At 46.8% G+C, this 18,419-nt stretch overlaps 1 protein-coding gene across 1 annotated transcript in view; it reads left to right on the forward strand.

Annotated features, from left to right (window-relative positions):
- The window catches only part of LOC307079886 (poly(rC)-binding protein 4-like), a gene marked incomplete at both ends in the record, with an annotated part of 18,550 nt that extends 4,013 nt beyond the window's left edge, over positions 1–14,537 (forward strand). Inside the window, 10 exon segments of the mRNA XM_079742387.1 lie at positions 420–536; positions 3,088–3,219; positions 3,833–3,961; positions 5,368–5,442; positions 6,804–6,875; positions 8,369–8,410; positions 8,601–8,676; positions 9,310–9,359; positions 13,238–13,407; positions 14,186–14,537. Of these exon segments, the coding sequence (XP_079598513.1) occupies positions 420–536; positions 3,088–3,219; positions 3,833–3,961; positions 5,368–5,442; positions 6,804–6,875; positions 8,369–8,410; positions 8,601–8,676; positions 9,310–9,359; positions 13,238–13,407; positions 14,186–14,537 (1,215 nt within the window).
- Positions 14,538–18,419: the final 3,882 nt, after the last annotated feature.

An 18,419-nucleotide genomic window follows, 5' to 3' on the forward strand; every position in this document is an offset into this window, starting at 1 on the left:
CTAACTCCAGCTTCGATTTCATCTCCCTCTCCCGCTATCTCACTCTGTCTCTCTCTGTCCCTCTCACTCTGTCTCACTATCTTTCTCTCTCTGTCCCTCTCCCTCCCTCTCTGTCTCTCTCTCTCTCTCTCTCTCTCTCTCTCTCTCTCTCTCTCTCTGTCCCTCTCTGTCTCTCTCTCTCTCTCTCTCTCTCTGTCCCTCAGCCTCATCCTTTCCTTTATTTCCAACTTCACACTCACTCTCTTTTTACCTCCTTCTTTTCAAAAACCTTGGCTGCACGTTTGATTCTTCTTAACCACGGTGAAATATTAATAACACAAATATGGACCCCCTTAACTGATCCGGGCCCCCCCTCCAACCCCTGCACCCCTCTCCCTCTGTCCCCCCCCCCCCCCCCCCCCACACCCCTCCCTCCCCAGAGTACAGCCCGGGTCAACATATCAGAGGGCTCGTGTCCCGAGAGGATCATCACCATCACGGGCTCCACCGACAGCGTCTTCAGGGCCTTCACCATGATCACTTTCAAACTGGAGGAGGTGATTGCCGTTATTATTATGGGATGGATTCAACCTTCAGCTCCCCTCTAGTATGTCTTTTATATGTATCAATCATGAGGGCAGAGTGGGTGTGCTCGTGGGGTTAGGCGGAGGGACGGGTGCATGTTTCACAAATCGACCGCCGTCCCAACACAGGGATTGATTTGGCCCATGTTCGGTCAGACGGTTATAACTTCAATATGTGTTCTTACTTCGTTTGGTGATCGGATTCCGGGAGAAAAAGACTGAAGTTTGTCGAACGCATCTCGCCAGGTAGTGGAGGTGGGGCCCAGAGAGAGTGATCATCAGTGATGGGAGCGAGGAGGGCTGTGCTCTCCTCTTTATGGGATCCCATTTCCCTTCATCCCAACGCCCCATTACCACTAATGTGCTTTTATCCTCCCTGATTGCCGTACTCCGGGGCGGAAGTAGAAAATACCTTTTGCTGCGTATGCATTCCTTGATGTGCTCTATGATGACACGGCGTATGGAAGTGGATGGAGTTGGGAGATATATACGTTTTACCGGAGCTGTGGTATAATCACATGCGAATAACATCAGACTCCGTCTGAATGTGCGGTTTAGTGGTTACGCTGGAAGTCGCTGCACCAGATGAGGGAGGGGGGGTTTAACGACGAAGCAGTTTAGAGATTGAATTTGGATCAGTGCTTGACTCTCCTTGGCAGAAAGCAGCGCATTATTTATAGGCTTTAATGATTAAATCTGTTGATGTTCTTCGTCTCCAAGCCCGCGCTTTCCCTCTCATACGCCGCGATCCCCACAGTGATTCCACCACCGCGACAAATTAATTATGAAGATGAAAGCAGGTGCCATCGTCAGAGCGCCGTGGCAAATGGCCGGGGTACGGGGAGGGAATACCCTTCCCTGCTCCCTGTCTGTTGGCGCTCCGTAAACACAAGCAGGCTGGATTGCTGAGCGGCCTTCATTAAAGATCTCACAAACGCTCACCTCCCCAGCCTCACCTTCCGTTGTAACTCTCGGGGTTGTCATGGCAACATGTCAGCGCACCAACTGCGCGTGGCGCTGCACGTAGCGATGTATGTCGGACATCTTTAATTAAGCAAGAGCTACCGCTGCCATATCCACTCTGGCCATCGGTCCACTGCTTGTTGCACGCAAAGCATCTTTTTTTTCTCTCTGCACACAATATATTATCACGGACCAGGGGGGCTTACAGTGGCTGTCTCTGGGCTACTTTGGTGTACTTATTTCACGTCTTGGAAAATCGCTATCATTGATTTAGGCAGCCCACCGTGATCTTAGTTAATTGCGTCGTTGAGGCGGTTTGAAAATTAAGCGTAAAATAGGCCAATAATGCGCAGGTGTTGTGTTCTGGTAGCAATTAATAAGACCTGTACCACGCCCATGTACACAGGTCTTATCACACGCTCAACACAACAGACACTGAGGATTTAGAGGAAGACCTTCCTTTCTGTTATGGGTGCTTGCATCACCTCAGGGTCCAATTTCCCCATAGATTTGCTTTGCTTTTTTGTTCCTCTGTCTTGTGACAACGGCACAGGAAAGCACACGGGATAAGATTCACGCTTGCTTAGAAGAGCCGTGTATTTTGAGATCAAATCTTGCCCGAGTGTGCCCAGAGCACTGCGATGCTCTGCGAGATACAATAAGTCAAGGCATACGAGATGCCTAATCAGGCCCTTCACTAAATATAGAAACTCAACAGAGAGCTACATCAGAGGGTGCATCATAGACACGCTGCTTAGCATTCAAATGCCGAAACTTACTGGAGAGATATGTTTTCACCTACATGTCAAATTAAATCCCTCCCGGGGGGTAAGGGAAAGAAAACATGCATCGCACTCTTTGTCTAGGGTCTATTCTCTATTTTGGCACGCTGTTCTCAATGATCTCAGTCACATTGCTTTTAAAAACGTGTGCGCCTAGCTTTTGGTCCTGTGCTCATATTCAGGCCAAGGAGTTTCTCTCTCTCCCCTGACGGGCAGAGGGAAAGTGAGATGAATTTGCACTTCAAAGGATGTGACACGCACTGTGTTGATTCATTAAGAGTTCAAACTCCGCCCATGGTGCAGGCTAGAGGGCTCCGCACCACCTGCAAAGTCAGAATCACACACACGCGCGGTCGGGTGAGAACCTGGTGACCTCATTCACAGCCGCTTGCCCGCGTGTGTCCTCTTGTATCCAGAGGGCTGTTCACTGGAAACCGCTCACAATGGCCAGGTTTTCAGATCTTTTTTGGGGATTGCAATATATTATGCAATATTTGGAATAGTGACTATTTGTAAATGAACTGGACCACAGATCAAGCAGAAATAACTAGGTTTATTGTTTAAATGTCTTATTTAAAAACATTAATAATAACGTGTCGAACAGGTTTTAAAAATTCAAAAGGTCCCTGGATGTCAATGCTCGATCAACGACAAAAAAAACCTCAATCGTTAATGCTATATTCTCCGTCATCTCCACGCTGGGCCTATATTAGTCTCTCTATGTAAGTGACCAACGCCGCCGCTATATTTACCAGCTCTGCCTCTCTGTCTGCTCCCAGGATCTGACCACACTGGTGGCCAATGGGACGATCAGCTCCAAGCCCCCGGTCACCCTTCGGCTCGTCATCCCCGCCAGCCAATGTGGCTCCCTCATTGGGAAGGGAGGGGGCAAGATTAAGGAGATCAGAGAGGTACAGACTCGTGCACACATGAACATCCACGAGGACACACACAGGCATGGACCCACACTCTCCCTCTCTCACACGCATGCACACACGTGTGCACACACACACACACACACACACTGACAAACTTTCTCTACAATCACTTTCGTTTACACATACCTGCACGTGCACACACACCTGCACAGACACACTCACAAAACCTTACACACTTAGTACTATAATGTCTTCACTGTCAGTCTGGGTTTACACATGAAATGCATATCTGAACTGTTGCTAAAAAAGCGACCAGGAAACTATTGGAAAATCATTAAAATACTAATATAATAAAGTTATATCTCAACCCACTGGCCAGCTATCTGTTCAATTTTCCGTTTGTTTTTGTTTTTGTTTTGGTACAAAGCCTCTAATGCCTCTGTTTTGAATTGAGAACAGGCTCCACAGACAGTGGATTGTCTGAAGTTATCTGTAGATCAGAGTAATCCTTTAAAACATACACTGCATCTACAATAACAACGTCCTCTTCCTCCTCCTTCTCCTCTTCCTCCTCCTCCTCTTCCTCCTCTTCCTCCTCCTCCTCTTCCTCCTCCTCCTCCTCCTCCTCCTCCTCCTCTCTCTTCAGAGCACCGGAGCACAGATCCAGGTGGCGGGGGATCTGCTGCCCAACTCTACCGAGCGAGGGGTGACGATATCTGGGACTCAGGACTCAGTAATCCAGTGTGTCAAGCTCATCTGTGCCATAATCCTGGAGGTAGGCCATCTAATATATCTGTCTGACTGTTCTTCTACCTCAGTACCTAACATGTCCTGTTTGGACAACAACTTTTTCATGTGAGAGTAAATAGATTTTCTTCTTTCTATCTTTGTTAGCTTTTTGTTTTTCTTTGTTGTGAAAATTGTGATGAGAACACACATTTGGAAAATAGGGAGACCCTTAAAGAGTTTTAAAAAGCCTAATATAAAACAAGAGTGTAATTACTACTAATTTGTTTTGTTAGCAGTGCCTCTTTAAACAGTAGTCATATGAGCACTGTTTTTAATCCACCGCTGGAGGTATTCAAATAAAGACAATACAATTCTATGGGCATTGTGTTGGCTTAAAGACTGGGCACTGCTGGATAGAGATAGGGGTTATTAGTCACCTTCCCTCTTAAACATGTCTTGAGAAATGCTCAGAAAGCCCCCTAATCCTTGTGACATTCCACTCGCAAACAACAAAGTGCGTTGATGTGAATGGCTGAGCATGTGTATGATTTACATAAGGAACCATACAACCTGATAACCAAAAGCGTTACACGAAAGCACCAAACTGACCTTTGAGTAAAGAGTGTCTGTGTGGGTAGGAGAAGAGCTGGCGAAGATAAACCTTCAGCCAAGTTTCTCCTGGTGTGTGAACAGCAGCACACAAGAGCTTTTTGTTTTTGCCACTGCAGCTGGACCTGACTGACTAATTGCTAGTTTGATCCAGTTTTCCAGGCCTGCGTCTTCAAAGGCTTGCATGTTTCATTAGGATTCCTCACCAGCGGGTCCTTGCTTTTGGTTCCAAGATATAAATTATGCAAAGTAACGCACACACACACTTTTGCATGCGTGCACACGCTCAGACACGCGCAGACACTCGCAGACGCACACACACACACACACACACACAAACACACACACAGACGCACATATATGCTCACACACTCACACACGCGCACATGCACCCGCACACGCACAAACTCAGCTGTGTTTACTTTCATAGAAATGATGCTCCACACTTTGGGAAAACACACACACACACACACACACACACACACACACACACACGCACACACGCAAAAAGTGCAACGCCAAGGCATTCGACTGAGGAAACTCATATGCATATTATACCATGTTAATTCTTGCAAATCAATGCATCAAATGTTGTTTTAGTTTCTCCTATATGGATCGAGTGTCACTGCATTAACAGAAGCTTAAATGAAAAACCATCAGTGGATAAAGAGCTTTATAGAAAGCTCTGGAACCACATCAGTCAAGTCCAAACAATAGATACAGAAAAGGAAGATTATGGAGAGAATAAAAAAGGTTCTTAAAGTGAATCGTTCCTTGTGTATTGTTTGGATAAACACGTATCTCACCACCCAGGCCCCTCCGTCTTGTGTTTCTCCTCCTCAGTCTCCTCCGAAGGGAGCCACCATCCCCTACCGACCGGGCCCATCCCCCGCTGCCCTCCTCATCTCCGGCAATCAGGTGAGAGAGAGGCAGAGAGAGAGAATCCTTTTCATTACCACCTCAATTGTTATCCCCTTAGATTAGGAGGCAGCCAACCCCTTGTGTAACAAGATTAGTTTGGATGACTATGAGGGGGACATTATTAGGATGTAGTTTACTGCTGCCCCAAGGCCCGTTGTACACGTGGACTGCTCTAGCCTTCGCAAGACCATCCAGATATTCAAGCGTGCGTTCCGCAAATGATCAGTCTGGCCTTGGCTGGGAAGCCATTGATTTCCAAATATGGGTGCAGCCTTAAATCGTTCAAAAAAATCCAGCCTATCACATTCAATAATATAGTGATGCTTTTGCTCTCTCTGCCCTCGCAGAATCCCTTGGAAATAAAGAAAAACATATTCTCCTCTGAGAAATTCTTTCGTTGAAGCTTTCTGTAAATATTCCACCGTCCAAAACTGTTTTGATTGCTCTGTAGATTCCTACACTTTTTTCGGAGGACGCAATTGTTATTTTTGTATTCTGCAGAATCTGGGTTAGCGTGAGTCGATGGTGGAGTTTGGTAGGTAGAGCTGAGATGCTCTAGCCAGGCTGGGGACAGACCTCTCCCTGACTCCCTGATGCGGCTGCATCCTCTGCATGTCCCTCAGAAGCTCCTACACCGTTGGCCCTGTCCCCATCGCAGTTAGATGTCTGCTTCAGCCCCGAAGCAGTATTTTATATTTCTCACAATAATCAGAGGATGTTGAAGTCGAAAGGGGCAAGTTTCCGGTCATGAGGATAAAATGGAGGATGAAAGAAAGCGTAAAATGTGGCTCGGTGTTAGGGGATGTTTGTGTACTCTTCTTCAAATGAGGAAAATAGAGCGGAAGGGGGAAGGCGCTGGTGATGACTCATAGCCTGGAGGACTCCTATCAGGCCGCATCACGTCTGCACTCGGAGCTCCAGAAAGAGGAACTGAGGGTAGACACAGTTACTCATAACTGTGTTAGTTATGGGAGTTATAGGAGATAGCCTTTTTGGACATCCTATATTTATATATATGGCCATCAAGTAGGGCTTGATTCATGCCTATGTACAGGCATGCCTATCTTAACTAGTGATATATCTATGTATAAATATGACTATTTATATATAGATGTATCACTTTTTGCACATTTACATACTTGTTTAGTTGAGGACTAACGTGTGTCTCTGTGTGTGTGTGTGTGTGTGTGTGTGTGTGTATGTGTGCATATGTGTGTCTCTGTGTGCATCTGTGTGTCTTGTGCATGCTTGTTTATGTGCATGTGTGTGTGTGTGTGTGTGTGTGTGTGTGTGTGTGTGTGTGTGTGTGTGCGTGTGTGCGCGCGTGTGTGTGTGTGTATACGTGTGTGCTTTTGCAGATGTTTGACGCGGCAGAGTTTGCCCCCCACCAGTTATACTCCGTCACCCAGGGGGGCCTTGACCTCCAGCAGGTGAGTCCTATTGTACTCGGTACTTAAAGCTTAGGACACAGTACTTCTATAGCAGTATTCTATATTCTATATAGTGTTCTATAGTAGTATTACCATCGCCGCAGCCACTACACATGTGTGAGTTTGTGCTTCATTTATTTTTGTGCACCGTGTCATGCATCCATCCAGACCTTTTTAGATAGATATTAATATAGATAGGGTGTGAGGAATGATGTGCATATCTATGAATAAAGGGGATTACAGGGCAACAATAAGCGCTGCAAGCAGGGTGAGCAGGAGTGTGTTGTGTTGTGTCCGAAGTGGCCCCTGGTCCCTCGGGTGTGTGTGTGTGTGTGTGTGTGTGTTTGTGTGTGTGTGTGTGTGTGTTGCAATAAAGAACAACAGCTGAACGTAAGCCACTGCCATTGTTCCACTCAGCCGCCAGAGACGTCAGCCCCGGCTGAAACATGATGCCGTCATCTCCTCCCCCAAAACACACACACACACACACACATACACATACACACACACACACAGACACAGACACACCATACACCCTTGGCCCGTTCTCTGTCTCTCTTTAAAGCTGAGCCAGTTGAGACAAACACACTTTGTTCAGGACCAAGTCCACTCATAACGGCCTCTTAAGACCTACATTACTTATATCTCACTTACTGGGGAAAGATAGGAGGAGTCTCATGGATGGAATATTCACTGCTGAGTCACAAATGTGAACTACAATCTGTATTACAAAATTAGTTATTACAACATATGTACATGTACTGTCCATAGCACGCACTGTGATATGTATTATTTGGATGTCTTTTTAAGAAGACCAATCCCTCAGTGTGGTTACTTTGGTTCGACTGAAACTACTGGGGCATGTACAGTGTTGAACATGTTTTTAGTGTTGTTGGGGCGTCTCTGTTCCTTCGAGCAAGGAAGACAGTTGTATTGCATTAAGTATCCCAGATAAATGGGCTGTATGTGCTCCCTGTGATTTATGATCATGGTATGGAGTGGTTACGCTAGACAGGCCCGTGGCGTCAGGCAGAGCTACTGTCTGTCCTGAACATGACTGCTGAGAGAGAGAGAGAGAGAGAGAGAGAGAACCACCCTCACTAATGACAGGAAGGAGGAGGAGGAAGAGGAGGAGGTGATGCCTGGACAATGAGAGGAAGATTAGATAAAACTTTTGGATTTGGATAGATGGATAGATAGACAGACAGAGAGGCAGGCAGGCAGACACACAGCTTTCATCGATACAGATAAATATACGGTGTAGAATTCAGGACACAATGGGTGCCCACACCCTATTTTTCTTTTTGGAGTTCTTACAGGAATATATTGGAGTCAGTAGTTGCAAAGGCCTATATCAGAGTGTTTCTTTCTATTATCTATTATTTATTTTTGTGTCGCAGCAAATCCTTCCAAGTCATAGATAAATGATTCTCTCTTTTGTGTGTCTCTTTTCACAGTGGTATGTACCTAACACAAGGTTCTCTGTTCCACAGGCCTACACTGTGCAGAACCAATACGGCATTCCACATTCAGAGGTACCAACTGAGGCGTTTGCATCAATATGACTAATATCCTCTAATACAGCAACGGCAGTATTGGGTATTTTTCTCCTCTGTTGGTGTGTGTGTGTGTGTGTGTGTGTGTGTGCGGGGGGCCGCGATTCATCTGGATGATTCTGCGTGCAGCTGCATGCGAGTCATACTGTCCCCCTCTCTCGCTCCACAGTTGGCCAAGCTGCATCAGCTGTCGTTGCAGCAGAGCCACAGCCCCCTCTGCCAGCCTGCTCCCACTGTTATACCAGGTATGTGCCCACGGCCTCCCAGCAGACAGGCTGGTATGTTACAGTAGACACAGCGGCGAGCCGCCGCCGCGCTATCAAACATTCCCCCCCCCCTCGCCTATGGTTCATTATTATAGCATGACCTCAACCAACCGGCCGATTCAGGCTGCGACCGGTTCTGTGTTATTTCTGAAATGTCGAGTATGAATCATTCCCTTTTTGGTTGAGTTTCGGTTATTCTTTTCATGGGGGGGGTATTTTTTGCGGAGTTCACTTCTGCACATCTTTTGGATTGACTGATCATACGTGTCCGCTGCTATATATTTTCCCATTTATATTATAAATATACTCTGTACAATCCAGGGTTTGTATAGGGGATGTATATGGGGATGCTTCTTCTCCATGCAAGAAAGTAAGAAACGTGCACCATGTATAATACCAAAATGTAAATGAGCAGCTTTGCAAAATCTTGCAAGCTGTCACTTTGAAAGGATTTGGTAAAGAGGCTGTGATTGGCCACATGCCTGACTTCATGACATAATTAACTGGATTTGTGGCACGGCGTGAATGTCGCAATGTGTAAATTATTAGGGTTCAATTATGCATTTTCTTCCTCATTTCTCTCACTCTCTCTCACTCTCTATTTTTTCGCAGGCATGGATTCAAACTCCCAGGCTGCTCAGGAGCTTCTTATTCCCAACGACGTAAGCGCTGTGTGACTCCAAAATCCTCCTTTCTGCTGTTTGCGTGTCTTCTTTCCTCCGGTAAACAAGCGGGGGTGCGCGTGTCATACGTCACAGTATGCAGCAGGTGACTGAGCTCCAGAACTTCAAAGAAAAAAAGCATCTCTCTCTCCGGAGCGACGCGGCACCAGACACAGACCCGTAACCTCGGACTAAACGCTCAGGGTTAAAGTGGAGCGTTTCCGCGGCGATGTGGATCCCTCCGCAGCATCATTGTCTCAGTGCGGCGGTTTCTCCCGCGAGGACCCTGCTAAATCCTCTCATGGTCCCTGACCTACTTAGACTCAGCACTCTGCTGTCAGAGCAGCCCCTACTAAACTAACCTGTCAAGGAGCTCGCTCTTCCTCCTCCTCCTCCTCCCAGTGTGTGGGATCCTGGTCCCCTTGCATACGCCACCTTTCCATCATTATCCCACTACATCTTATGTTTTTTCGCCTTTTCTTTTTTTCGTGTTTTTCTGGATTCCAAACGTTGTTCTGTAAAAGTACAATGTCTGAAGAGGATTCGTACACGCTGTAACTTCGAGCCGCGGCGGTTATTTCAACGTGTATTGTTCTTATAATAAGATGCTACTAATAATAATGATATGTTGTGTGTCCATGCTGGGGTCACCCCCCTCAACACCACCCAGAAGAGCGGCCGTGTGCAGGGCTTTGTGTGACAGAGACAGCTGGGAGCTCCACTCATTGTTTAGGAGGGAGGACTTGTAGCCGTGACTGATTGTTAGTTAAAACAGCATAAGCCCCACTGGGAAGCTGGCATGCACAGGACCACGCAAACCACCACACAAACAAGCCCTGTTCTCTAGGGGGCTGAGAGAAGTATATGGTGTACACACACAGACTCAGAGACGCACACAAACACACACACACACACACACACATGCACACACAGCTATATGTAAATATACACATACATACACATTCACACACACACAAACACACAGAAATATGTAAACCTACACATATGACACACACAGATTCACAAACACACACACATAAGCATATGCAAACGAAGCACATACACACACATCCAGACTCATATTCAACCCATATTCCGACCCACACTCAGACACATGCACAGACAGACACACTCAAGCAAATACACATGAACCCATATGCAGACACACATGCACACAGGGGCAGGCCGCGTTCCCCCTAGTCAGCAGTATACTGTACTCCACTCGTGGCGTGGGTTTTCGCCCGAAGAAAAATGGTGACATTCGCGCCACACCATCCTTCTTCCTGTGTCCTTTTCAAACGACTGCCTCAGCAATAACTATCATAAAATATAGGCCACTGCTGGGTTTAAGACCCGGGCCCAGCCCTGCGGCCCTGATGCCAGGAGAATGTGTGCGCTTATAGACGCATCATAATTCCGGGAGGCGCTACTTTCATGTGTCTGTGTTATTCATCCACCTCTGTCGGAAACGAAAACAAGGGGAAAAAGCAGCTGCCCACCGTGTGTGTATTTGGCCTCATAATTATTCTGGAGGTAAAGGGCATTGTTTGTCCAGGGGCGTGTGTGTGTGTGTGTGTGTGTGTGTGTGTGTGTGTGTGTGTGTGTGTGTGTGTGTGTGTGTGTGTGTGTGTGTGTGTGTGTGCGTGTGCGTGTGCGTGTGCGCGTGCGCGTGCGCGTGTGCGTGCGTGCGTGTCAGGGCATGCCGCGGTCAGTGGGTGTGCTGCTGACAGCTGACTATCCACGGACAGTCTTGACTCTAAAAGGCCAGCGTCCAGAGGAGATCCCCCCCCCCCGCCTCTCCGCCCCTGGTCGGAGGTCCTATTGTCTGTAGGGGTTGATCTTTAGGCTCGGGCCAAGGTCTGTTCCTACACACAGCCCCGCCCACCAACCCACTCCACCACTCCCCATCCCTCCCCCCCCCCCCTTGAATAATCGACGGTGCCAATAATAGCCAGGGCGGACCGACCAGGTCGGCCTGTTGAGAATTAGACGCCGAGTAACAGGCGGCGCGCATGAGAGGAGAGGCACGCGCTGTGGGAATGCAGAGGGACGAGGACAGCAGCAGAGACAGCGGGTGCCTGCGTACAGCGCGTGTGTGTGTGTGTGTGAGTGTGTGTGTGTGTGTGTGTGTGTGTGTGTGCGTTTCTTTATATTAGTAATGATGGCTGTAGCCATCATTACTAATATAAAGAAACGCACACACACACTCACACACACACACACACACACGCACACGCACCCACAATCACACACAAGTAGTACTTCATCACAGCCTTGCCCTGCTACTATTTATCTAACGGCATAGCTGCTGTCACTGCTCCCTGACACCCTCCACTTAGACTGATACCCCAGGCCATCACGCTGGAGTGGTTCAGGGCAGATAATCGTCTGGACCCAGCGTGGGGAAATATCTGTTGGTTCTCAACTGGCTGCCACCCTCGTCGAGAAATAATACCCCCTTCCCCCCCCCCCCCAACATTTTTTTTACAAAATAGTGTTAATGGCTACCATAATAAAAGTGCTGGCAGTTTCTTCCAAAGCGCTCTTAGCCTAAAACCCCAACCCTCGCCCGCTCCAGACATTGGTGTTGTGTTCCTTATGCTTTAGAATTATTTTTCCATTACGTCTCCCATTAGCGGTCGAGATGAGATGCATCTCGGTAGTTTGGGAAGCGATTTGTTTTGGGGAAGTCACCACATCTCAAGGAAATCAATAACCTTTTAGCCACTTAGATGAATGAGAGGCAAATGTGCCTTCTCTCGTCTCCGCCTTTTTCTTTTTACCACGGCACACGCAGTTGCAATTAGGGAGGACTCTGGGGGGGGGGGGAGAGGACCCCTCAACATGAATGATGGATGAGCGTGCTACAGCACACAGCATACTGTCTGAGTGCAGCGGTACGACATGCTCATTGCCCCATAGAGTATGCAGTCAGAGCCACCATGCCCCCATCAAGACCCCATTGGAAAGGGTTTCCGATGTGGACGTTTCTTTGTTTTTGTTTTGTTTCGATGAGACACTTTTATCAGAATAACCGAGGTGGACAGACATGGCTGTTTTTCTTTTCCTGTCTGTCACGAAGGCTAGGTTCCCATTTTGGATTTTGTGTTTGTTTGTCTGTCTGTCCCTCTGTCCACCCATCTGTTTGCCCATCTGTCAAACTCTATAAAAAGTAGGGAATGGAGATGCTTTCGGCGTGTCTTGGGGCTTCTTACGTTTGTTCAGAAGGAGAACTATTTGCGGTTGTCGTTTCAAGCGAGGAGGGGTAGTGGGGGGGGAACTGAAAGTCCATTGTGGTAACAGTATAATGTAGATTAAACTCACATTTCTTTGAGTGTACACATACATTTTTTTCTCAAATGTCTACATTCAAGGTTCTTTAGTTCTTGATGTTACTTCTACATCGACTTGTTTCTCTAGCTGATTCCTAACTCAAAAAATCACAAACACCTTTCAGCATGTCATTTGTCTTTGTAATGTGAATATGATAGTATTCCAACCAGCAGGTAAAGAGATTTACCTGCTGGTTGTTTTCAAAGCTGTATTCCTTGACTGGAATACAGCTTTGAAAACAAAAGGAGACAGACATGTGGTCTGTATCATGAAAACCCAGACAATAATAGGTCTTGTATCACAATATAGAAATTATATTAATATAGTTCTTTAACCTCACTCTGTGGTATCCATGTATCCCAACGATGTTAAGCATGGTATTGTGCTATAGATATGTATATAATGCATTTTGGCAGGTGTTTTTTCACTGTGGTCTGTGCCCTGCAGAGTGCTCTTATCGTTTCCATATATCCCCTCTCCACTGTATGCTGATGGTTCTATCCACTCCCCCCCTCTCTACCTTTCCTCCCTGTGTTGTTCTCCAGCTGATCGGATCAATCATCGGGCGCCAGGGCACCAAGATCAATGAGATCCGCCAGGTGTCTGGAGCTCAGATCAAGATCGGCAGCCAGCTAGATGGCACCAGCGACCGCCACGTCACCATCACGGGCACGCCCATCAGCATCAACCTGGCCCAGTACCTCATCACCTCCTGGTAAGGCCGGCTCACCAGCGCGTGTTGCCTTCCTCACTGTGTGAGGGAGCGATTGTCTGGAGGGACGGTTGGATCGGAGGTCAGCCTCAGGGTTAGAATGTGATACTTGATGGGGCTAGAGTGCCTGAAGGATGACAGATGCCAGATTGGTGTCGTGTTTTGTGGTGTCGGGCTGCAATCGACGTAATGCGATACCGTCGTTTTGTTTTTGATTGTATTGCAATCGTGAGACCATCTCGTTACGATCTGGCTTTTGCCAGAGTGACACTTATTTACATTTTTGAGGATGGCCGAGGGCCAAGTACAGCGTGACAAATCAACAGCTAGGATGTTATCAAAGTATTGAAATTAAATAGAACTTGAAGCCTCGGTTGTGTAGGGGATTGGAGATTAAATTCATTTTTCTGACATTTACATTACGCTCTGTGTCTCAACGGTTGACATTTGAATGAAAGGTTAACAATGTCTTAGCATAATGTTGAAGATTGTTAAAGATTAAGACAGCGTCATTTATGCTGTCTTTTGATGTCTAAAGTTACAAATGGTCTTGGTTTGGGTATTACATTCAGAGGTCATGGTCTGGTGTGGCTGAGGTCTTGGTAGTGGTAGGTAATATGGGTCACATAGTAGACGGTTAGTTAGACTATCTGGGGATCCGCTACCTGCATCACCTTCCGAAACGAATTTCAAACCGAATACACGATCACCCTTTATCCTCTACCCTGCCTCTGTCTCTCTACCGCTCTTCTCTCTCTCTCTCGCTCCGCCCCCCCGACAGTTTAGAGACGGCCAAGTCCACGGCGCAGGCGGCGAACATGGCCGCCTCGGTGGACCTCAACATGGCCTTCGCCCCGCAGCACCCGTCCCCGGCCGGCTCCCCGGGGCCCACCCTGACGGCCATGGGCACCCTGGGGCCGGCCCACATGCTAGGCACGCCGTACGGCACCATGCCCCTGTCGGGCCTGCTGGGGGTCAAGTCCATGCCCTTCCTGACGCTCTCTAGTCCCGCCCCCGCCGCCATGGCCGTCAGCGCGCCCCCGTCGCACAACCCGCTGGCCGCCTACACCGCCAAGATCTCCTCCGCCGCCTGCATGAAGAAGCCCGAGAGACAGAAGTTCTCCCCGTACTGATCCGGGACGTCCTGCCCCCAGCCACGATGGCGAGTCACTGCGATGGGCTGCGACGAGCCACTGACGGCGGCGGTCACTAGGATGGAGCGGAGCGTTGGTTGTTCTTCGGCACATGCCCCCCCCCCCCCCCCCCCCCCCACCCTGATGTAGCCATACCCGCGGCCAGAGATTATGTTGACTATATTGTATATGATTACACACGGCACCCGGAGAAGAGACCAATACAGATTACGGACTATTATTGTTAAGTATTATCGTTAAGTTGTTCACGACTCACCTATACATGTTTCTTTGTTTTTTTTTTTGGTTGTTTTTTTTTGTGAGTTTTTTTCCCGATGGATTGATGAACTTGCGTTGACCCTCACCTCATCACTGTTACTGATCACTAAGGGGAAAGGGGGCGGCGACCTCAAGCGTGGAGAAGCACATGTCGTTGCCGCGTCGCAACGCAGAGCGAGCCCACATGCGTCTCCCACCTTTGAGATCCGCCACGAGTATTTATCCTTCGGTCAATTTGTAAATTATACTCAGAGATGACAGCTCTACTGTATGATGCTTTTATACCATGTCTATGTTTGGCTTCTTGAGGTTTTTAAGAAAATTTGTAAATGTTTCAGGGCTGGGAGGGGATGTTTTTTCTTTGTTATTTTTTTAATAATTTGTGCGATGGTACTGTACTGTACTTGACATTTGTTTTAGACGTTTTGGAATTTTCATTTGAAATGTACAATTTGTTCTTCCTTTATTTATTAGTATCCTTTCATTTATTAAAAATCTTTGTTTCCTGATGGTCCCATTGTTTGTCAGTCTGTGCAACACACACATACACATCCCTCATGCTATGCACACTGAAATCAGCATTGTGTTACTGCGACAACATCCAAAAGATGAGCACTGGGAAGGTAGATCCACACGACACGCACAACAAGTACACAAAAGTAAGGGTTTTATGAGGCGGTCCAAAAACCTTGGCTTTCTGTTGTGTAGTTGGTCCAAGGCCGGTTGGCTGCCCATTATGAAAGAGGAGTGTGTTGTCTGGGATAATGCTGCCAACAACATCACTTCGGATTGCAGGGGGCTCCCACAGACAATGGGCGAGTGTATGCACACACACACACACACACACACACACACACACACACACACACACACACACACACACACACACACACACACACACACACACACACAAACACACACACACACACACACACACACACACACACAACGAGCTACAGAGACCCGAGACATGTGTCAGCAAGAACACGCAACAATATCCGTGAAAATGAATATATCTATGATATGTATACACACACATGACCGCACAAGAGACACACACACACACACACACACTACGAGCTAGAGAGATATGAAACCCAGGCAGCAAGAAGACACAACTATATGTTTGAATATAAATATATATATTTGCTGAATGTACAAACATTAACATTGACACATGCACACACACACACAGCCACACACAATTACTATCTTGGATATGCCTGTGCACCAACCACAGCTCGGTACGGGATGCTCCAAGACACATGCAGGCTGCCAAGGTTTCCAGAGAGGAAGGAGGAGAGTGGAGAGAGGAGGGCACGTGGAGCTAGTGGACTGGAAAAGAGGGTGAATCCAGAGTGAAATAATATCAGGGCATCAATATGCACCACACAGCAAAGTAATCCTCTCTGGAGAGCAGGCAGAAGAGCTAGGAGGACTCTTTCATCCTTCAACTCTTCGACGCCGCCCAAGATAGTGTAAAAGTCACGTGTGGAAAGGTGCTGCTTGTGTTCAGGTTAAATAGCAGTTCTCTGAGGCGTTTTTCCCCTTTTTTTTTTAACATCTTTAAAGTCTAGTAAAGGTTGTCAAGTGGAGCCTGTGTTTCTTTATCCTCCTGTCTGTCTATCATGTCTATTTTTTTTTAACTGTTCCTTACTGGATTTTCGGGTTTATTAAATAGCTTATATAAAGGGCTAATCAAATGGTATTCATGCGCCAAGTGAGTTGTCCACCTACGGGATCTTTCTTTCGATAGATCTTTTCTGTGATGTATTTTGTTTAATGACTTAATTAGGGCCAGAGATGTCAGTATGCGCGGAGCTGAGATGAATCCCTTCCTAAATCTGGATTCAAATCTGGCAATAATGTATTATTAACGTTGAAGAACAAGAACCCCCCCACCCTCCCTCCCACCACACCACATGAATTTGCTTTTAATATTGCTACAGAGGGCTATAAACGACAATGGACCTTCAGAAGGTACATTCTGCCACCTGCAGGCGGTTTAATGCAACTCCGACTGACAGCCAGGGACAAGAGAACGGGCTGCCGATACTGCAGCTGTCAGTGCTACACGAACACACAGGTCCATGGAACGAACTTGTCACTTTACGGTCTACCTCTAAAGGCATTAAGTGTGCTTGGGGATCCATAAAATACTGCCATTTCCACGCACACACACAAACACGTAATTTTCTACTGCCATTTGCGCGGGCACACTCGCAACACAAGCACGCACGCGTACACACTTCACGCCCTCTCTCACGCACGCACGCACATACACACACACACACACACGCAGAACTAATAATACCTCCCCATGAATAGGTCTGCACTCTCTGCAGCATATCAGTGAGTCATGCTGTCTTTTGACACCAGCTAGAAGAGAAGAACAATGTTCTGCTTGTATTTCTATAATAAACAGCGCCCCCTTCTGTCACGTTATGCGCCACTTCATTGGCGTGATAATTACAATGAAGAGCCAGATGGAGCTGATAAAAGATTGTCTTTAATGTTTGGCATTGTTAATGAAATCCATACCACAGCAGTTTTGGGAGTAGGAAAACCACTTTGACAACCAACCACTGTTTGATCATGCTAACACCATATGTACAAGAAAGCACATTTAAAAGTGTATAAAGTATTTATATGAGAAGACTTGAAGTCAAGAACGGTGCAGAAAGCCACAGTCTAATGAATTTGTATTTTTTTCAAACACTGATTATAGATATTTATCAATTACATCAATTTCTGGATTACGTGTATATACACAAAACAACGATAAACCTTTAGGGAGTCTGCAATAATTGTCAAAAATATTTCACAATACTGCTGTATGTACAAGAACTGAATTTACATTGAAAAATTCTCTATTGTACCTATATTTATCTGAGTATCGCTTCCCCTCACCGGCTATCTTCAAAAGCCTTCAAGCTTCCAACCACATATATTGATCTAACCCTTGCCATGTACTTCCATACAAAGTATAGCAGCACATGCGGTACCCTGTGCATTCTGTCTTGGTACATTTTTCTGAAATGTGTTCGCACAACAGATGATTTTCCATACAAAAATAGATGTTGTCTTGTCAGTTGACAACCTGGTGTGTGAGAACACAAAGCAGCCACCTGCAAAAAAAAAAGACACAAAAAAACAACACAAAAGAATTTTCGGGAAACAAGTGTTTGTTAATTAGCTATCCTTTCAACCCAACGTTTGAGCAGCACATTAAATTACAGCTCATTAAAATAACACTGTCCTTTCAGAGCCGGAGAGTCGATCATCCTCCTCGTCAAAAACCAGAATACGTCTTTCACACGACCAAACAGAAAAAATCTAAACATGGCTGAGAAGAGCTGCAGGCCGATTCGTGCCAACGAGCCATGTGACCCTTTGAATCCTAAACAGAAACTGGAAAAGCTTACAAAACCCTTTGCCAGACAGATATTTCATTCCTTCCAGGGGTGGGTTTGGGGGGGGGGGGGGAGGGGGGGAGCATAGAGAGTACAGAATGACGAGCAGAAGTATTTCCATGAGTTTCCTGTGTCCATTGGAGGTGTCGAGATGAGCGGTCATACTGCATTTCAAATGCACTTTAAGGCA

This window comes from Pollachius pollachius (genome assembly GCF_949987615.1).
Source record: "Pollachius pollachius genome assembly, chromosome: 8".
NCBI classification, from domain to species: Eukaryota; Metazoa; Chordata; class Actinopteri; order Gadiformes; family Gadidae; genus Pollachius; species Pollachius pollachius.